Below are 22,332 nucleotides of genomic sequence, written 5' to 3' on the forward strand. Positions count from 1 at the left end.
TCATCGTGCACAAATCGTGCGCGAAGCATGAACATTTAAGTGCCGGAAAAGCCAATTAAGGACATCCTGGCCCTTACTGCGAGCATAACATATACAACGTGTCCGCAACTGACAATCTTAGATTCATCGAGACAGTAAATTATCTTTTTTCGAACTGCGACACTGAGGATTTCTTTACACATCAGCACATCCTGAAGAAGCTTCCCTAAACATAACATGTAATATGCTCCAGCCTTGACTAAAGGGACCGCAATAGCAAGAGAAACCTTCTACCGAATGCAGCCTTTCAGAAAGCTATACAAAATTTCATGACAATCGTTTTCTTTTACATTTTGATGCACATCTCCCACATCGATATTTGAACCAGTCTATAGTGAGCATGTCTGTCTATGAAGTGACCATATATCCATGCTGTATTAGTTCTCCATAAATAAAGATGTAATATACTAAATCTTCGAAATTTCATACCCTACATCGACGTTTTGCCAGGAGGCAGTCAGTTCCCACGTGTCAACGGCAAGTTTGAGTGAATATTTTTATAGGAAGTTCTATGATTGAGAATAGCTCAGCGTCAGCGAAATTGTTAAGAAATCACTTCACCCTTCAGCCTGCCCTTGATGCAGTCCCAAAACGCCCTGAAGGACGTTCTCAGCTGTATTCTGGTGTTGCGCTGCTAAGCACGAGCTGGTGCAATCCCGGCCGCGCCATTTCGATGGAGGCGAGATGCGTAAACGCGCGTGCACTTATATTTAGGTGCACGTCCAAATTATTTCAGAGCCCTCCACGCGTGCCTCATAATCAAATCGTGGTTTTGGCACGTAAAACCCCATAATTTCATTTAATTGTAGTCAACTTTATTCACAGATTCAAATATGTGAATCTTCATTTTTTTAAAAAGCTGTCAACTTACTCTTCCACTCTGAGGTGCAGGGGAAGGGGAGGCCGTACGAGAATATTTTTCTCTTGAAATTTTACGTTCTTACTAACTAGCGACTATCATTGTACCAGAAATCTATCGACTATTTGCAATTAATTCTGTGTGACTCTTGTTGAAAGACCAACAGCGGCCTGCGCTCCCCTTCCACGTTGTATACATTGTTCCCACATTCTGTGCTACTTAGTGCGCATCGCACACACGGAGGTAGTGGAGCCCTCTGCTGCGGCGTCGGCTCTTGAGACGCTCCTGCACAGCTCGCCAATGAAGCGTGGCTCTTATGCGCGACGCACCTGCGCCCCGTCCTGGAGCAGCCGTTCCACGGTGGCGGTGAGCACGAGGTCAGCCTCGGCCACCGGAAGCCGGCCCTCGGGGCAGTCGTCAAATATGCGCCGACGCCGAGCTTGGCCTCCTTTCGGCAGGGCGCACAGCAGGAGCAGAGCACAGGTCACGCGGAGCCAGACGGTGCCCGACGACGGTGGACACCACCAGAAGAAGCAGCAGGGCCTGCGTATGGGAGATATGTGGTTGCTTTGTGTGTGAACGAGAAGAAAGGAAGGGCCCGTTGTGTATTAGTCATATTTCCAGGGTTAGTTCTACGAGATAAACGTTGTGGGGTTTCTGGCTCTCGCGGCGTTGTTTTCGGGCTCTCGCGGTGGTTGTGTGGAGCTATTGCGTTGTGTTGCCGGGGGCTCCGTGTCCCTCTCCTCCTTGCCTGGACGGGCTGGCAGCGGGTCATAAAACACTCGCTATGCTGTCATCCCGCCCACGCGAAGGTCAACAGGCTTTCCCCATTGGCTGACATTTTGGCGGGATTCGGGCCCTGCTTGCGTGCACTCCGGGCACGCGCGCGCAAGGCGGGGCCCGGAGAGACCACGTCGGGGTGCGTACGTGTTCCTCTCTGCCGGCCCCCTTTGTCCGCCGCCGGCCGATGGTTACTTCGGCTCGTCGGGGTCCCGGCCTCGGCGGGCGCGCGCGCACTCTTCCGTCGTCTCGATGTCCTGAGGCAGCGTCTGCCGATCGTGCCCCCGTCTGTTCGTCTGTCGTTTCTTTCTATTTCCCTTTTCTCTGCTGTGGGGCGCGCGATGGCAGGCGCTGACCGAAGGATAGGCAACTTCTTACTGCTGGGGTTCTTTCTTCCGCGTTTCTTTGTTCTCTCTCAGTCGCGGTGCGCCGTTAGCGGCCACCGGCGACCATTTGGCCATGTTTTGTGTCTTAATTAGCTTCAGACTCGGACGTGATGTTAAAACGTGTGTTTATATTGAGTCCCAGCTTAATAAATGTTCTTTGTGACTTCTAGAGAGATTTGCCTAGGGTCTCCCTTGCTGCGCGCGCGGTCTCGCCTTCCCCTAAGCTGGGGCCGGCGGGACGCGTACGCGCGCAGCTGCGCGTCGGCGCACGGAGCGGACGCAGACGCGGTGCACGCATGGCGGCTCGGAGTGCTCGAACCCGCGGTGGTCGTCCGGCGAGCGCGGAATCGGAGCGTGCGCGCCGCGAGCGTCGCGAGGAGACCACAACATAAATACCCCAGAAGGTGGATGGGATAACAGCGGTACCTCAGTTGGCAGCAGCATCGCAATTGCGAAGACGTGGATTCGTACACCTCATGCGGCCAGTTGTTTTTTCATCCACTTTCATTTCCATTAATGCATCACTTCTTTATTTGAAGTAGTAAGTACCAGTAATTTCTCCGTTGTTGCCATTGGTACCTTTTTGTTGGCTTCTTGCGATATTTATATATATATATATATATACACGCAGGAAAGAGACGACGAACTTTTAGGAAGACTTAGTTACTGAACGTTTTCGGCTGGTGGACCAGCCTTCGTCAGAGTACAGTTACTGTACAATACAGAGATACAATACAATACTGTGCTCTGACGAAGGCTGGTCCACCAGCCGATATATATATATATATATATATATATATAATGCGGGTCAATTATACGCAGCCAGAAGGATAAACAAGCAGGACGAGCGTGGGGCACCGAGCGCGCGAGGCGTCCACAACGTGCCTGAAGCTCTTTCTCCGCAAGTTCTCCGCGGCAGAGCACCATCCTGGCGAGGGGAGGAGAGGGCGACTGGGTCGCAGTACACTTCGAGCCGCTGCACATGCACCCTCTCACGTCCACGGCGCCTTAAGAAGTCAGCGGATGGCGGGACTGACTCGACGACGTCTGTTGCTCGACGCCGTAGAGACCATGGAGCTTGGCTCGGAGGAAAGACCGGGAGTAGGTATCCAGAATAAAGAGTCCGGCAGATATGCGCGGGTGATATGCTGTCATTGGTCTGCAGTCGTACAGGAGCTGTCGGCACTGCTCGGCCGCGGCGTGCACTCGCGGTCGGCGAGGGAGAATCGTGCCGCGTGTACGCGAAGGCCATGCGCGAGGAACAACAGATGCCGTCGTGACCTGTGAGGCGGTGGCGTGAGTCACGTATGGTAAAACGAGGTACCATGTTGGTGTGGTCCGACGCAATGTATTTGGATAGCATGTCACCGAAAGGGCGGTTAAATCGCTGTCATGCTGTTAGTCTGCGGGTGATAGGAAGTAGTGGTGCGATGGACACTGAGGCATGCAGGGGTGCGTTAACTAGCTCACTGAGAAGTTCCTGGGGCGCACCATAGCGAAGGACCAAGTGTTCCATGAGGAAGGACGCAACGTCGCGGGATGTGGTGGTTGGTAGGGCAGCTGTTTCTGCATAACGCGTCAGGTGACCTGCGGCAACAACAATCGCGCAATTCCCATTAGGTGTGCAGGGTAGGGGGCCGTAGAGGTCGATGCTGGCGCGGTCAAATGGCCGAGAAGGGCACGCAATTGGCTGCAAGGTACCGCAAGGACAGCGAGCAGTAGACTGGAGGCGTAGGCATGCTGAACATGAGCGGATGTACTTCTGGAGGTAAGTTCACATCTCACGCTAACAAAAGCGCAAGCGGAGCCTGGTGTGCGTATGGAAGAAGCCAGCGTGGGCTAATTGTGGGAAGGGCGAGTCGCCGGGAAGTCAAATAGGCACTCCAAAAGAGGCGCAATCCACAGATTCTTGCGATGCTCCTCACTCATATCGATGAGCGCTGGCGACGAAATATGAGAAAAGCCACGTGACGGAGCGCTTGTATCGTGCTGCTCTCAAGCGTGCGTGCGGTGAACAAGGCCCGCTGCATCGTGACTGGCGACGGGGAAGCCGTAGGGCGTTATGACGGTTGTTTGCAGCAGGGCCAGCGGTTCCCGTCGGATGGCGGCGCAAATGCATGCCGCTGGCCGAGCGCTGCAGCCGAGGAAGCAAAAGAACGCCCTGCCGTTTCCCCGTCGCCAGGGACGATGCAGCCGACCTTGTTCACCGCACGCACGCTTGAGAGCAGCACGATACCACTGCACAAGCGCTCCATCACGTGGTTCTTTTTTTTTTTCGTATTTAGCGGGCTTTCTTTGCAACCAGGAAAAAAGGACTACGTGAGAGAGAGAGAGAGAGAAACAACTTTACTGGTCCATTATGAAATGAAACGCGTTAAGCGTCTGATGGGGTGGCTCCCTCTTCGCGGGCTCCATATGCTTCCAGGGCCGCCTGGCCCCTGTGGATCAGTCGGAGCTGGTCTTCCAGGGCGGGGCTGGACAGCATGATCTCCCATCGCTCGTAAAGGGTGGGGATAGCAGGGGGGTTAGTTATGGGTATAGGTGGGGGGTGGTCTATGGAAAAATTGCACTCTCCTATGACGTGCCGAAGGGTGCCTAATGCATTGCAGTGAGAACATGTGTTCTTATATCTCTCTGGGTATATTTTGTTCTGGAGGCAGGGGTGGGGAAAGGATCCTGCCTGGATTTGCCTGTATATTGTTTGTTCGGCTCTGGTCAGGGAGTGGTGGGGGTGCGGGAAGGTCTTCCTGCCGTCCCTGTAATAGTTGACTATATCTCTGTAATTTGTGATGGGTTGCCATCCCCTTGCCTCCTCCTCGTTGGCCCGGGAGTTTAGCGCTCGGGCCTGTTGATGAGCATATTCATTGCCCTCAACTGAGGAGTGAGCCGCGACCCAAACTAATTCGATTGCTTGTTTAGGAGGCGTAGCTTTACTAAGGATTTTTAGTGCCACAAGGGACACCCAGCCAGATCTGTAGTTCTTGTATGCAGCTTGTGAGTCCGTGACGATCTTGGTGACGTTTGGTTGCAGAAGTGCGAGAGCTATCGCTGCTTCTTCTGCTTCGTCCGAAGACGGAGTGTAGATTGATGCGCAGGTGACCAGCTTTTCTAGCCCGGTGACCACGACTGTTGCCCTCGTGGAGCGTTTCGATAGAGAGGCGTCTGTATATAAAACAGTGTCGTCTTCCTCCAGGGTCCTGGAGATGGCTCTTGCCCGGGCGTCGCGTCGTCCGGCATGCCTTGTGGGGTTCATGTTGCGTGGTAGTGGTTTGCATTCCAACTTCTCACTCAACTTTTCGGGTAATTGGTCGTGGCGGGTGTAGTGCGATTCTTGCCATCCTAGCTTGTGGAGGACGCTTCTGCCCGCCTTGGTCTGGCTAAGGCGTACTCTTTGATTGGATAGGTGGGCTTCTACGAGCTCGGCTACTGTGTTGTGGACTCCCATTTGAAGTAATTTTGTCGTGCATGAATTTATGGGAATACCCAGGGCCTGCTTCGTGGCTTTCCTGATTATTGCGTCAAGTTGTAAGACGTCCTTCTTGAGGAGCTGCAGGTACGGCGCTGCGTAGACGATTCGTGAGATAACAAAGGCCTCAACGAGGCGCAAGGTGTCCGATTCCTTCAGACCCCTCCGCCTGTTGGCCACTCGTCTGATCATGTTCAAGATTTGGTCTGACGTGAGCTTGATTTTTCTAATCATGGCTGTTGCCTTGCCGTCTGCCTGGATCAGGAGGCCCAGGATCCTGAGTTAAGGTACCGGGAGGATCCGGTTCCCTTCCAAAGTGATTTCTATGTTTTCTGCTTGTGTCCTTGATGCACGTGGTCTGACAATGGTGAGCTCCGATTTTTGAGGCGAACAGCAAAGGCCACATGTCTTCACATAGCTGTTGATCGTGTCAGCCGCTTTTTGAAGCGTGTTTTCCATCCAGCCATCCGACCCTGCCCTCGCAGTCCAGAGGGTGATGTCGTCGGCATATAATGCGTGGCCCAGACCATCTATTGATTCAAGATGCTTGGGCAACGGCAGGAGAGCCATGTTAAATAGGAGGGGGGAAAGGACCGAACCTTGCGGCGTTCCTCGATCCCCCAGGGAGATCGGTTGGGATGTCTCCTCTCCTATTCTGATCCTTGCCGTTCGGTTACGAAGAAAGTCTCGGATGTAGTTGTAAGTTTTCACTCCACAACCCGTGTTGCGCAGGTTGCGGAGGACACTTTCATGTGTGACGTTATCAAAGGCACCTGTGAGGTCTAGCGCTAGTATCGCTTGGACGTGTCGTGGCAGAACACAGGCGCGAACCTGGGGTCGGACCACGACATCCTCAAGATTACGATCAGGGGGCCCGCGTTCAAGGCCCGAATGGGAACAGCAAAGACTGGGACAAACTTCGAGAAAGGCAAGCAGCCGATGAAGACGAGGACACGAACAGCACCAAACCGTATGGGGAATGGGCTAAGGAACAACTCGAGCTGGTAGAAAAATACACCCAGAAAATTGCGACCACACTGCAGACACCCTGTGTTGACGCAAAGCTTGCCCACCTTTGGGAAGCACGACACAGCCTCACCAGACGCTGGAAGAAACAACGACACAACAAGAAACTTCGCAAACGCATCCATGATCTCAACAAGCAAGCAGCTGAATACGCGTCCAAGCTGTGCAGAGAGAACTGGCTGAGCGTGTGTGATGAACTGCAGGGCACCCTTTCTACCAGGAAGACGTGGTGCCTCCTTCGTCACCTGATCGATCCTCTCGGCAGCAAGAGCGCCACAAATCGAAGCCTCACGCGCACCCTCAACAACTTTACTGGGGGTGCCGACAAACTCATCAACGACCTGAAGGCCAGGTACCTGAAAACGGAGAAGGGTGATATCGCACCTCCCGACTACGCAGAACCTACCAATGAAGCGTTAGACAAGCCATTCACTGACACCGAGTTGATCTCGGCAATCTCCGAGAGCAACAGGGGCAGCGCGCCGGGACCCGATACCATTACCTACAAGTTACTTAACAACCTCGAGCACAAGGCCCGCAGACAGCTGCTCGACTATATGAACCGGGTCTGGGAGTCTGGCAAGCTTCCACACGAATGGAAAGAGGCAGAAGTCCGCTTCATACCCAAGCCTGGGAAGACACCTCACATCGACAACATGCGACCGATATCCCTCACGTCCTGCGTGGGGAATGTCATGGAACGTATGGTACTTAAGAGGTTGCAGCGACATCTTGATGCCACCGATCAGATGCCAGAGACAATGTATGGCTTTAGGCAACACCTGGGCACCCAGGATGTTCTCGTACAACTCAACGAACTGGTAATTAAGCGAGCAACGAAGCAGGCGCCGCGAGCGATACGTGAGACGTATCGTACAAGAAACAACTCGATCGCTGGTTTCTGGAGGCGTTCTACAAATATGCGTTTTAAAATTTGGTCATCAACCAATAATCAAAAAGTTACGTAATTAAACATAATTAATTAGTGAGTTATGGGGCAAAACCGCTTTAGTTACTATAGGCCAGTGCGAATAGTATGCGTTCGGTTCAATTCGCTTTCGACACGCCTTTCATTTTTACGATCTTGGCTCAAGTGTGTGTGTGTGTGTGTGTGTGTGTGTGTGTGCGTGTGTGTGTGTGTGTGAACAAGAGAAAAATCTGAGCGATCCCGGAAAAATTACAAGTGATAAACCAAGATGCGTTTTTTTTTTTTTTAATTGACGAAGCAACACTTCCCTTAAACACCTTTTCTCGCGACCAACAATTCGCACTGAACCAGCGTAACGCCTCTTTATGTCAAGTCACGCGATCGTCATTACCGACATACGAGACGAAATTCATTATGACAATCCATTAGCGTTAGAAAACGAGCAATATTGGAATCTTTTCTCAGTAACTTATTTGCTACCGCACAAAGGGTGCAATTCGGGAACTCTCGACTCAGGTTAACGCGACACATCACAGCACAATGTTCACGCCGTTTAAGTAAGTATATAGAAAATAACGAAAAACAAAAGCAACTAGATCGCGGATTTCTCTTTTTCTTTTTTTTTTTTTTGCCCACGAGAGATTCGATAAAGTGCGATAATTTTGGCGCACTGCTTAGGGCATTCAACGAAGCTGTGGATGCTTCCATCCGGCAATGCTACAAAACGGTAGCTGTGGTTGCAGCTGGGCATGCATGCCTTTCAGATCCTCAGATACTTTTTTTTTTTTTGGAACGTGCCTTCACACAGCAATGAAGGCGTAGAAATATACTAGCTCATATTATCCTATATCTCATTCATTTTCACTCGTACATATTTTTATCTTACTTCTGTAAACGCATGAGGTGCGGTCAACTTTTCACTTCCCCGGTGGACTTCCGACAATGAAGTTTTTCTCTTCTCAGCCGGGATCAGTATACCCGCCGGCCATTATTACGCGTCTCGCGCAAGCCTTGGCCTTTTCACGCCAGATATCAGCGTACGCACCTGAGGGACATATTTGTACCTATGCGACACCTATGAGAGATTTGTGAGATACCCATCTCTTTTGGTGAAGCTTACATTGGCCAAATTGGCCGATGCATGAACGATCGGCTTACAGAGCAATTTCATAATTTCAATCACGCAATTCAAGATCATCTTGGCACACGCTGCCGTGACTGGGGCTCCAAGTTCGCCTTCTATAAATAGAGGATTATGTCTATAGGAACAAATCAGTGCTTACCAGATAAATTATCGAGGCTTCTCGAAACGTGAAGGTAGAAATCGTGCAAGCTGTGCATATTTACCCATGTTCGAAAAAGAGTTGACGTTCTCGCGATGAATCGATGATGAGACTGGCACCTATATCTGAGTACGATAGGTGTGCGTATTTACTAAAGCAGCGACGTCAGCAACGGTGAGCGAGTCGCGGAATTTTAGCGGCCTTCCACTAACGTTTGCGTAATTCACAGCAAGGCAAATACGCCATCTCAGCCGTAGGACTCGCATGGTACAGCCAGCGCGGACCCGTGTGGCGCGCCCGTGCAAAGCGACGGTGGGTGGTGTTCCGATCCTTCCGGCACTCGGGGTTGGGCTACGCAGCGACTCACCCGGTCCGCTCCATGTCCTCGACGACGCTGGGCCTCCGAAGCGGGTGCCGTCGCCCGACCGCCCACTGGTCGGCAACGCAGGTCGGGGCGCGCAGGGACATCCCAAAAGCGGCCGCGGCGCGTGGGTGGTGCCCAACAGGTTCCTCGGCGTGGGCCGCCGACCGAGCGGCCGAACGCGCGCGCTTCGGCCGGATGACGCGGCGGTCGAGGGAACAGCGCCGCGCCTGCCTCTGTGTGGCGAGCGTTTCCGTGGTGGCGTGCGCTTGCTTTCGACTCTTGAATGCCGCGATCGGTACATCTCTCCTCGAGTCGTCCATCGTCAGCATGCGTGCATCCAAGGGGGATGTCCTCCTTCCCAGCTGCTGTCACTATTTTGCTGTGGAGAGACACGAAATTGGATTCTGGGGTTTTACGTGCAAAAACCACGATTTGGTCATGAGGCACGTCGTATAGTGGGGGGGGCGCTGGATTAATTTTGACCGGTATTTTTGACATCGTGGGCCCACTTGGATCTTTACCAGCTGGGCCCAATTGGAATGCTCAAAGGATTGCAGACACGAAATAAAGAGGCTGAATCGAACATAGCACGAGCTTTGCCTGTTTGCGAAAAACGCTTTCGCAATGCATGACTGAAAGGTAATTAATTAAAATTTAACGTTTTTAAATGAATGATGGTTCCGTTCTCCGAACCCGTCGCGGTAACTATTGTGAAAACGTCATTGTTGAGAGCAAAACAGTGTAGCGTTAAAGACGCTGGTGGTGATGCATTGTCAGAACAGCTGCACGTGCGTTTGCTGAAAGGAGCTGACGATGTGGGGGACTTCATTATAGCCGAAACTATACTGACCGGTGGCAGTAGCCGATCCGAACCCTGTATAATAGTGATCCGTTTCGTCTGACTTCGGGGAGCCGCGGAAAAGTGTGTGTGTGCGTGTGTGTGTCGGTGCGTGAGTGTTTCTGTGTGCGTAACGCTCAGTCGACCGGAAGTCCAGGAGACCAGCCTTACGCACGTGCTAACACTGCTTAGGCTATCGGGTTGCACAACGCGGCGCAGTCGCCACAGAAGCCGTGCTGATAAACTAACGCGCGACTCACAAACCTACATTCAGCTACGCTGCACGCGTGCATACGATCATTACAGGTCGGCTCGCAGCAAATGCGCGAGGGCGCACAGTCCACGGCGTTACAACGGAGGCCGTTGGTGGGGAGGCCAGGCGCGCTGCGAAGCTGGCCTAGAAAGGCACATCTTGGAGAATACATACATTTCACAGACACTCCAGATGTCAGTCCGCACAGAAAGAAATCAGTGCACTGCTGTACTTTCTAGAGACCACTGGGCTCTGTGACTGCAGTGGAAGGACATCAGTGGAAGAGTTCTGGAGTTGTAGAAGGTGCTTTTGTCATTTGTGTGAATGACTGGTTTTGTGGTAATGTGATTGACGTGGATGTCCTCACCCCTTTCGAAAGTAGCACTTGCGTTGTCAGGGCGTCCTTCGAACATTAAATTATCAGTGCAGAAACAAGCGCTATAACTTCACCCAGTGGTCATGGGGCGCTAAAGATCTCCCGCAGTGTTGGCTAATGCACGCTGGGAGCCTGTGTGATCTACGCATGCGTGCTTGCACCAAATCTGACAAACAACGTAAGCGGTCACGTATTTTTTTTTTGTTCCCTGCTTATTCCGCCTGTATCGTTTAAAATTCACCTGATTATGTGCTGTTGTGTTAACATTGACACGTGTACTGGTTTATCGGGTGACCGCGTTTCACCGTCTAACAAACGTTATCGCTGAGCGCAGGACGCCCTCGCACGTATCGCAAGTTTATTTTTTTTTTATTTTACAAATACTGCCAGCCTTGTTACCAGGCCTTCGGCAGGAGTGGGCATTTGGAACAAAAAACAAGCATGAAATAAGATCAAACAAGATAGCAGACACTGAACAAGAATCTGCATTACAAACAGCATAAGAGAAACCTTTCACAATCATGATTTGACGGGTAACGACAAGGGATGAACGCTATGGTTTAGTCACAAAGAGCAGAAAGAAAGGATGAAACCGTTGGACAGTCAACAGTTGTGGCAGGTAATGCGTTCCATTCGGAAATCGTGCGCGGGAAAAGGAATTTTTAAAAGCGTTGTTCCTGCAGGAAAAATCTCCAACCTTTTTGTTGCGATAAGAGTGCGTACAGCGGTGGCTAGCCGGTACAATACATAATGTTTTATCTATTCCTAACTGACTGTTATGGAGTAAGAAGAAAATTTCATTCTATCCCGGTAACGCCTTATATTGCAAGGTTATCCAGTTGTGCAGCTTCTAGAAGAGATTATGGGAATGTGCGCGAGACGGGGGGGGGGGGGGGGGGGGTAATGCGAGTAATGGTCACTGCAACAATCTTTCTGAGGTTAACAATCATCTGCCATTTCGAGCACCATGTTTGTACTGTAGAGAACGAGGTGTTTAAAGCTTCCTGGTCATTTGAATTGCGTATTTCGTTATACAAAATGCAGTAATCTGCAAAAAGCTTTACCTTGACGCGTATGTCATTGATGACGTCGTTGATAAAGATAAAGAAGAGCTGCCATAACACTGATCCCTGTGTAATGCCTGTCTACAGTTGCGGGTGTCGAAGCTGCATCGTTGACTTGAACACTTTGTTTCCGGAATGAAAGGTATGCTTCAATCCTCTTAACTAAGGTGTCGTTCTATAACTAGGTTTTAGTTTATGCAGTAGTTTGGAGAGAGAGACGCGGTCAAGTGCTTTTTCAAAATTTAGAAATATTAAGTCAATTTGGCCGTGTCTATCTAAACCTGTCGCTAAGTCGTGAACTGTTTCTACGAGCTGAGTTACGGTAGAAAAACCTCACCGGAAACCATGTTGTCTTGCGTCAATTATAGCGTTGTCGTTAAGAAAGGCAGAAATGTGCTTGAAAATTATGTGTTCGAGGCTTTTTGAGCATGTGCAGAGTAAAGATATTGGCCTGTGTGATATGAGGAGAAACGGATTTGCGGTTTTTGGTGTGGGGATGACTTTCGCGTACTTACAGTAAGTTGGGATTTCGGCGCATGACAATGATTTCTCAAATATCAAGGTTAAATATTTTGAACGCCATTCGGCGTACCGGGAAAGAAACGCATTCGGGATTCCATCAGCTCCAGGCTATTTTTTAGCGTCGAGGTTAAGCATAAGTGCTAACACACCTTCCTCAATAATCCTGGCATCACCAACCGACAGAATGTGTTCACAGCTAGGGAACTGTGGGCTGATACCGTCGTCACGCGTAAACACTGAGTACCGGTTGAGCGCATCTGCGGTTTCGGCACTGTCGGTTAAAAAGGTATCACCGATACGGAGTTTGGGTGTAGCTTTCTATTGTGGCGATAAGTGATGCCAGAACTTTCCTAGGATGAGACAAGAAAAATTTTAGTGTTATTTTATATAGTACTCTTTTGCTTTTTTTATTTCATCAGCTAATAATGTACGCAAGCCAAGAAGCCAATCACTTGCCGGAACAGCTGGGCGCTGCTTGAGTTGTTTTCTTGCCTTGTTTAGTTTCCGTTCTATTCGTACTATTTCTTTTGTTACGCAAGGATTGCGCTTCCGCAGCACTTTTCGCTTCACAGGTACAAAATCACGGATACACTTCAGAACCAGCAACTTGAAGTAGCCCCATATATCATCAATAGAATGTTCGTTTCATTCACGCATGGCACGAAATTCTGAAAAACCGCCATCTAGGGCGTCCAATACATCAATATCACTGCACGGGAGAAATCTGGGACAATTCTTTCTTGTTTTTCAATCTGTGGAGCAAAATTCACTTTCAACGTAAAGTATACCATTTTGTGGTCTGATATACCGTTTCTCGAATGTTATCGATGGTTCTTTTTGCTGTCTGTTGTCACCGAGCCTTGTGTAATCTGATGTATGCGCGATGCGAATGGTGTAGAACTTTCTGGAAGACACGTGGGCAGCAGATTACTCGGGAACCTTCGAAGACATGTGTAGAAGCCGACGCACTTGACCCGCTGATCCGACGATCGCCGGCTGTGTTCGCAGCTATCGTTTTTTTTTTTTTTTTTTTTGTTTAGTGTAGCCTGGGTTTCTGAGGACACAGGTTCGCTCAATGAAGCGCTAATTTCACCATCCGCAGTTTTGCTGCCTTCTTCACCATCACTACTTCGTGACATCTGGTGGAGGTCATTAAGGGTTATGGACTGGATTCCAAGAGAAGGGAAGCGTAGCAGGGGGCGGCAGAAAGTTAGGTGGGCAGATGACATTAAGAAGTTTGCAGGGACAACATGGCCACAATTAGTACATGACCGGGGTAGTTGGAGAAGTATGGGAGAGGCCTTTGCCCTGCAGTGGGCATAACCAGGCTGATGATGATGATGATGATGATGATAGCGCTCGGCGAATAGCGGTGCGAGCGGCGCCGGAAACGTTATGCGCAACTCTGCTCCCTGCGGGAGCATACACAGTAACCCGAATGGAAACAGCTGTTCGTAGCGGCCGTGAAGTTGCGCTCCCGGACACAGAGATGGCGCCAATTCACGCGGCGCGCGCAAATTTAGAAGGTGAAAGTGAACGTTAGTTGTCAGAAATACGTGAGAAAAAGAAGGCCGCACCTAGAATATTTTGTAACCACACAAAATTATTAGGCAGGAAGTCAACAACAATACAACAACATATCCTAGACGAATATCAAAACAGACTGGAAGGAGAAGCGGCAATAAATTACATCCGAAAAGCAACAGCCGCATCTTTCCAAGGCAATGACGAGGTTGTACTTGATGAAAAAAAGAGCATGAAAGAGACCCTAGTGGAAATGGACCTGGTGCTGACAAATTTAAACTGCAAGAAAGCGGAAGAGAAAATTCCTAAGCTCACAGCCACAGGCCTAGACGAGGTTCCCGTTAGGCTGATAAATTAACTAGGACCAAAGAAGTAAGGAAGCTCTGGTGAAAGCAGTGGAAAAAACTTTAAAAGATAGACGAATACCAGACAGTTGGCGACAAAGTAGAATGAACTTAATTTATAAAGATAAAGGGGGAAAGACAGAATTCTCTCGTATAGAACGTTGGCCATTACATCGGTAATATACAGGCTAGCAATGCAGGCAATCAAATTAAAGCTTCAAGCATGGGCAGAGAATAATGGCATTTTGGGAGAGCTTCAGAATGGCTTCAGAATAGGTAGGCGTTTGGATGATAACTTGTTTGTTCTTACTCAGTGTATTGAAATATCGAAAGCAGAAAGCAGACCGTTGTATGTGGCCTTTTTGGACATTACAGGAGCATACGACAACGTAGACCGCAACATATTGTGGGATAGTCTGGAAGGGGAAGGCTTAGGTAACGATTGTCTACAGCTTTTGAGAGAGATTTACCTAGAAAATACCGTTTGCTTTGAATGGGAAGGGATGAGGAGTGAGGAGAAAGTTCATATCGACAAGGGACTGAGGCAGGGGTGCCCTTTATCCCCGCTGCTGTTTATGATGTACGTGGTGAGGATGGAGAGGGCGCTAGAAGGAAGTAATATCGGGTTTAATCTCTCCTACAAACAGGCGGGTACAGTAATAGAGCAGCAACTCCCAGGTTTATTTTATGCGGACGACATTGTGTTGCTAGCTAACAAGCAAATTGATTCGCAACGTCTGGCTAATATCTGTTGACAGGAAGGCAACAATTTAGGTTTGAAATTTAGTGTTAGAAAATCAGGTGTTATGGTATTCAATGAAAACAGTGAACAGACAGTGGAGATACAGGGCCAGGAAAAACATCGGGTAACAGAATATAAATACCTTGGTATATGGATAAACGAAAACAATGGATATATGGAAACACAGGAAAAAACCATAACAGTCAAGGGGAAGAGAAATGCAGCCATAATGAAGCACTGAGCGCTATGGGGATACAATAGGTACGAGGTCCTCCGAGGTATGTGGAAAGAGGTAATGGTTCCAGGACTTACTTTTGGAAATGCGGTTGTTTGCTTTAAATCAGGGGTACAATCAGGACTCGACGGGAACCAAAGGTCAGTGGGTCGCCTCGCATTGGGCGCTCACGGGAAGACTACAAATGAAGCTGTGCAGGGTGATATGGGCTGGACTAGTTTTGAAGTGCGGAAAGCTCGCAGTAAAATTGATTATGAAGTACGACTGAGGAATATGGAAGAAACTAAATGGGTCGGGAGAGTGTTGAGGTATCTGTACAGGAAAAACATTGATTCACAGTGGAGGAAAAGAACTAGGAAGCTTACCAGCAAATATGCGGCCTGTAGGGTGGGCAACACAGCAACAAAGAACGTCAAGCCGAAAGTCAGAGAGGCTGAAATTATCTCATGGGTGGCGGCAATGGAAAAGAATCCTGCCATGAGTAACTACTTGAAATATGTACTTTATTTTGCATCTATACAACGTACAGATGATAGGGCCACATACAAAAAGCCATAAAATCGGCTTGACTAGGTCTGTGTCCCTTACTGGTTTCTTTTTCAACACGTCTATAGCAATGCGTGCATAAATACAAGATGAACACATGTATTGGAAAGACAACATAAATATAAACAATGTGTGGGTACATGGGACTATTTATACAAAGTTACTTTCGCACAGCGGCGAAAAATTGACATGAATGCAGAAATTGTAATTGTCATACAAGTAACGAAAAACAAGAACAGGAAAACAATCACATGCCGACAACATAAATCACTTTTCATTTACGGGTAACATTCACAGAAATACAAAAATAAATAAGTCACTGTGCAATTACAGCTTAGAATGCGTGTTCATCAGAACAAAACACGAGGAAAAGCACTAAGCATACACGTGAATGACAGTACGAGTGGCAAGCTTAGGCACCTAGTCGAGATGATGCCGATTAATGAAGAGAGTTAAGTAGAGATGGAAGTGCATGGCGAAGCATTTCATTCCCGCAGTTAGTTCTCGAGTGCAAAATATGCCAAGTTTCTCTGTGACGTGTACTGAAACTGCTTGTATTTAATGTTAGCCTGTACAAGTGCTCGAGAAAATTAGTGCTACCTTTTCTTTCTGTTAAAATGCGTTTTAGCAAAACTGTATTGAAGACCGATTTTATCGGCGCTATATCTAATTGACAAAAAAGGGGATCAGTATGCGCATCGAATGAAGAGTTTGAAATTACACGAATGGCTAGTCGTGTTGCCCCATACGAGGTGACAATAGTTAACACGAGATAAAAAAAGAGAATTAAAAAGTCGGAGCTTCACTCTTAATAATAAGAGGAAGCGTTATCTCATTAGTATACCAACAACTCGTGCAAGTTTGTTAGCAATAATGCTAACATGGTCATTCCATAGCATATGGAATGACCATGTTAACATTATTAGGTTTTCATGTTAGTGAAAATGTTAAATGTCACTTAATGTTAACCTAACATGTTAACATTATTAAGTTCATATCCAGCTTTTCCGGACACGTACCAACTAGCGCCCCAAGCAGGCCCGGCACGAAGCTAGCGCGTTTTCAATGGAACGAGCGGGTTTTTAGCGAATAACAAATGCTGCAGGCCGATTATTGAAAAAGGCAGGTGACAAACGTGTTCTGGAAGACAATCCACACGAGCCAAATTCAGTGATCACTCTATGGCACGTAAGAATTTTGTTCCCACAGCGGTTAAAGTTTTAGCAATGGAAGCCTATAGAAACGACGAAAATTTGTGCTCGATTTTTGAGACAAGAATGATGATTCTAATAAAACTATCCCGTCTATCGTAACACCCAGTGCAGCGTATGTAGTCCGGAGACTCAGCTTTCGATTGATGCCTATCTCGACACTCCACATATAGCGTAAGACTGTTCCCAAAAGCGATTTTTGCAACTCAGTCATGAAAATTTACCTGGTATCTATAAAAACATGAGCGTACCGCTCGGCGAATCCTTGGTAGCCGTGGCCCAGTGGTAGAATAGCGAGCACCTTCAGTCCCGCGTCACGGTGGCCGCGGTTCGATTCCCGCTTCGCAGTTTTTTTTTTTTTTTTAAGCCGCATAGGACCTAGTTTTGTAGTCTCTCACTAGATGGCAGAATCACAAAACCAAAGATTTGCTTTCGGTTTTGGTTTTCCAGCAGCGCATTTTTTTTTAAAAGCCGCATAGCACTTAGTTTTATAGTATCCTATCAAATGGCAGAAACACAAAACTCAAGATTTGCTTTCGGTTCTGGTTTTCCAGTGGTGCTCTTGAAATATTATGCTTTCTATTTTTCCTTCATAAAACGTAGCAGTATCGTGTTCATTTGTTAAGTCATCGCTATTATGAACATTTTATTCATTGGACATCATAACTAGAAGCTTGCGCATGGCTTTGTGTTATGAAAAAAAAAACCTTTCGTGCTTTGTAGCGTGGAACCTGGGAGAACACAATGGCTATTCTTATTGCGTTCATCTGGGAGGTCCGTTTTCTTCGACTTTCGGCTGTCCTTAATGGCACACACTCCGAGCGAATCAGGTTTACCTGGGCAACAATGCCACCCGGTGGCCAGTGCCATTCCTATGCAACATTCGTGTGGAACAAAGGGTCTGCTAGGCTGAGTCGCTGAGTCGCTGAACCTGAATTTGGGAGTGATTTGCGGTGGGTCATCCTAAATTTGAGGTGATAGAGGGGTGGGCCAGGCTAAGTTTGGGGCTGATATGGGGGTGGGCCAACCTGGATTTGGGGACGATATGGGGGTGTGCCAACCTAAATTTGGAGATAACATGGGGACGGGCTAACCTAACCATGGGGGTGATGTTTGGCTGGGCCAAGCTGAATTGGGGGGAGGGGGGGAGGGGTGGACTAACCTATATTGGGGGATGATTTGCGGTGGGCCATCCTAAATTTGAGGTGATCGAGGGAGACGTTAGTTTGGGGCTGATATGGGGGTGGGTCAACCTCGATTTGCAGGTGGTATTGCAGTGGGCCAATATAAATTTGTTGGTGTTGTGGAGGCGGGCCAATCTGTATTTGGGGGTGATATGGGGTTGGTCCTACCTAAATGTGGGGGCAATCTCGGGGTCGGCCAATCTGAACTTGGGGGCGATATGGGGGTGGGCCAACCTAAATTTGGAGATAACATGGGGACGGGCTAACCTAACCATGGGGGTGATGTTTGGCTGGGCCAAGCTGAATTGGGGGGAGGGGGTGATGGGTGGACTAACCTATATTGGGGGATGATTTGCGGTGGGCCATCCTAAATTTGAGGTGATCGAGGGAGACGTTAGTTTGGGGCTGATATGGGGGTGGGTCAACCTCGATTTGCAGGTGGTATTGCAGTGGGCCAATATAAATTTGTTGGTGTTGTGGAGGTGGGCCAATCTGTATTTGGGGGTGATATGGGGTTGGTCCTACCTAAATGTGGGGGCAATCTCGGGGTCGGCCAATCTGAACTTGGGGGCGATATGGGGGTGGGCCAACCTAAATTTGGAGATAACATGGGGACGGGCTAACCTAACCATGGGGGTGATGTTTGGCTGGGCCAAGCTGAATTGGGGGGAGGGGGTGATAGGTGGACTAACCTATATTGGGGGATGATTTGCGGTGGGCCATCCTAAATTTGAGGTGATCGAGGGAGACGTTAGTTTGGGGCTGATATGGGGGTGGGTCAACCTCGATTTGCAGGTGGTATTGCAGTGGGCCAATATAAATTTGTTGGTGTTGTGGAGGTGGGCCAATCTGTATTTGGGGGTGATATGGGGTTGGTCCTACCTAAATGTGGGGGCAATCTCGGGGTCGGCCAATCTGAACTTGGGGGCGATATGGGGGTGGGCCAACCTAAATTTTGGGGTGCGTCGACTGGAAATTTGGGGGGCGATTTACGGAAATTTGTGGGTGGACCAACTTGAAGATTACGGGTGGCCCAATTGAAATTGGGGATTGGGCCAACTCCAAGTTGAAGGCTGGGCGAAAAGAAAATCGGGCGTGGCCGACTTTAAATTTGGGGGTGGGCCAATCTAAATTTGAGGGTGTGCCAACTTGAAATTTGGGGGTGGGCCTATTTAATGTTTGGGGGTGGGCCAATTGAAATTTGGGGGACTGTTTATGAATAGTTAGACAACACCAGTGGTGTTTCTGCATCTTTTTCATCATCGCAAAGTACGTATATTAAGAATTGTTACTTAATACTGCTCAAGGTGAGCTACCACTCGAGCCTTCCCAGCCCACTGGGCTAATAATGTCACAGAAGTACTCTCATCGTGACACCTGCGACGTTCAATGTGGAGATCACAAGAACAAATCGCAGACCGAGCCGACCATTTTCACACCAATGTCATCGCTAACACTACTCGCTCGTGCTAGAGGCAACACAAGCTTTCAACGATCATAATTAAACTTTCTCTCGCACGCTCTTCGACACGCTCTCAGTGCACAATTTCGTCAATCATTGGATAGAACCTTGCTGGATGTTTTACTGTCATGTTGCGTCGTTTTTCACGAAGGCCGTCTCCCGAAAAGAGAATACATTTTTGAGATTGACGAGGCAAGCTAGTATATAACTCATACGAAGCAAATGTATAAACGGTTATAGTGATTTTTCTACAATGGATATAAGTAAATAAGATTTCAGATGGTGTTGTTTCGACCGGGCATGACAACGAGTTTTTCCCGCCTGTCACAGTGCTTTGACCGAAAACCTCATCATTTTGCTCAAACGTGTCGCCCCAATACTACATGGGCTACATGTACAAAAGTGCGGTGCGTGGTCGCAGCTTCAAAGCCAGTCTATTTTGTGTACGGTTGTTGATATTGTAGTAATGTGGAGTTTTCTTCTCTATAAGAGCACAAAAAGAAATATATAACAGATGGTAGCTAAGCGCAAAGTACATTGGAAGATCTGAAACCAGCAATTATTTTTAATTTGTGGGTTGGTCTTCTCCGCTGGTGGATCGCTGTCCGATCACTTCAAAGAATTTTGTTTGTGTGCAACTGCAGCAAAAACGAAGATACTACCATTTCATTGCCAGGACCCTAATGCCCTCCACACACACAAGAAGGACACCAGATAATTGGCAACATCAGTTTATAAACTGACATTGTTTTGCTAATTTCAGTGTAGCGTGCTGCCTGCGGACGGAGTATTTTCTTAGTATCAGTCCAGTGTTAGGAGTGAGAAGCAGTTCGGTCTACCATTCCCATGAGGGCATACTAGCCATTGTAGCGCTTTACTGTAGGACAAGTGAAGTGCTAAAAACTTTGTGTGCCTTGTCCTTCCGCAGGTCGTCCATCCATTATGTTATGGTGACGATCAACGTTGTGTCCGTCAGGCCTCCTTCTCATTTTTAGCTGCAACATCGCGAGATTGGACAGAGAAAGGAAGCTTTCTTCGCAATCAGCCCCAGCGGGATTCCACCACTCGTAACTGCTGCAATTTGCATTCAGTGGCTGGGCATGCTAACCACATCCTTAGTTTCACAATGACTAGAGTACGCAGAAAAAGTAGAGCTTTGGTCGCTATCACTACCACGAACCCATGTCAATGCAGATATAAGTACGTGCAGGGGCTGGGTATGCTAACTTCTCCGCCACCACCTGCTTCCACCATCTTAGATTTTCCAGGCATACCTGCTTGTTATTTTCATCGCAGACGCATGCAGGATAAACGGGAATAACTAAAGAATCTCAGTGCCCTTCCACTCTGTGAAGAAACATGACCTGCAAAGCTGTGTATGTGGGCCCCTTAATGGCGAACTGCACCTCCACCGTATGTCGGCCCCGCATTGCACTGTCTTCGGGATCGGCCCACGTATGGGGAGTGCTTAACGCCTGCTTCATCTCCGCCGCGGGTCTCCCCGGCATGGCTTTACATTCGGGATCAGCCCCCGTATGGGGAGCGCTGAACGCATGCTTCACCACCGCAGCGGGTCGGGCCGGTATTACGCTATCTTCAGGATTTGGCTCAACACGCGGACGCGATAGTGGGGAAAGTAGCCCTTAAGAGGAAGCTTTAGCTCTGGTGGTCCTATCTAAATAAATGTAAACGGAGAATTCGTTTTTCTCGACAGCCACTGCATCTAATTTGACCAGGTTTGTTGCATTTAAAACAAAAACTTAAAATCTAGTGTCTGTTGGTTTCGAATTCTTGATTTAGGTCATCGTTTGTTGATTCAAAATTGTCAAAAATCGCAAATTTAAAAAAAAACGGAACCATCAAGTTTACAGCTCTCTTTCCGCAATGAAAACTGATATCACAATTATGTACATTGCATCTAACAGCACATCTAAAGCAGACAAAATTGCTATATTACGCATGAATCTCAAAAAAATTTGTAATATGGAAATACAGCTTTTCCACAACCCTTGTTCACAACGTAACGACTTCACGTAAGATATAAATCAGGATATTGGATTTGTCCGCTTTGAATTGTCTAATGGATGCTGTTTACAGAACCGCGATATGAGTTCTTGATGTGGAGTTAATAATTTGTAAACTTCGTGCTTGTGTACTTCTCGCACTTTCGAATTTTTGAATATCTTTTACCAAAATTCAGGCCCTAAATAGTATTTCCGTTTCCAGTAGTCACTAGAATTTACCTTTCTCTCCCGAATCCAACAAATTTCATTAAAATCGGTCCAAGTGTTATCTAAGAAAAGCGTTTCGGCGTTTTACACCTATTCGAATAGGCCAAGTCGGAGTAGGGCCCGTGTTAAAGCTTCCTCTTAACGACTTCGCTGTAAAACAAAATAAAAGAATAAAAAACGCTGCAGCCATCAATATCGCCGCCTCAGATTTCGTCATGATGGCACCGCCACCATCGGCACGGCTCCGTGAGCAGCTACCAAGCTGTTCACTTTCGTTATCTTCCTTCCCTCGGCGGCAGCGCATTGTCTTGATGCCAGCGACGCGCTAAATCTGCACCATCATTCCGTCATGCATCGCTTCCGCAACCAAGCAAGCTTTCGGCGGCACACGTTCACTGCAGCATTGACACCAAAACTTTAAAATTCTTGCCTTCGAGAAAACAGCATGAATAAAAATGGACCGCGACTATAAGGCCATGGGGAACATGTTCGCGGGGCCATACTATTGATGACAGCATCATAAAAGGCTAGGTGTGGTCAGGTTGACTTTACAGGTTTAGAAGGAATGACTGACGGGCTAGTTGCTGCAAAAATACCGTTACAATTTCAAGCCAAATTTTGTGTCATATTTTTAGGAAATCCTTAGCATCTGGCGAACTGCCCCTGGAC

General features: G+C 48.2%; 1 protein-coding gene across 1 annotated transcript in view; it reads right to left on the reverse strand.

Moving 5' to 3' along the window:
• The window catches only part of LOC126536426 (uncharacterized), a 91,411-nt gene extending 81,916 nt beyond the window's left edge, over window positions 1–9,495 (reverse strand). The window contains exons 1-2 of the mRNA XM_050183384.3: window positions 9,135–9,495; window positions 1,228–1,441 (exon numbers count right to left, since the gene is read on the reverse strand). Coding sequence (XP_050039341.2) covers window positions 1,228–1,441; window positions 9,135–9,460 — 540 coding nt within the window. The 5' untranslated portion in view covers window positions 9,461–9,495. The remainder of the gene's footprint in view (window positions 1–1,227; window positions 1,442–9,134) is intronic.
• Window positions 9,496–22,332: the final 12,837 nt, after the last annotated feature.

This window comes from Dermacentor andersoni, chromosome 3, assembly GCF_023375885.2.
Source record: "Dermacentor andersoni chromosome 3, qqDerAnde1_hic_scaffold, whole genome shotgun sequence".
Taxonomy (NCBI): Eukaryota; Metazoa; Arthropoda; class Arachnida; order Ixodida; family Ixodidae; genus Dermacentor; species Dermacentor andersoni.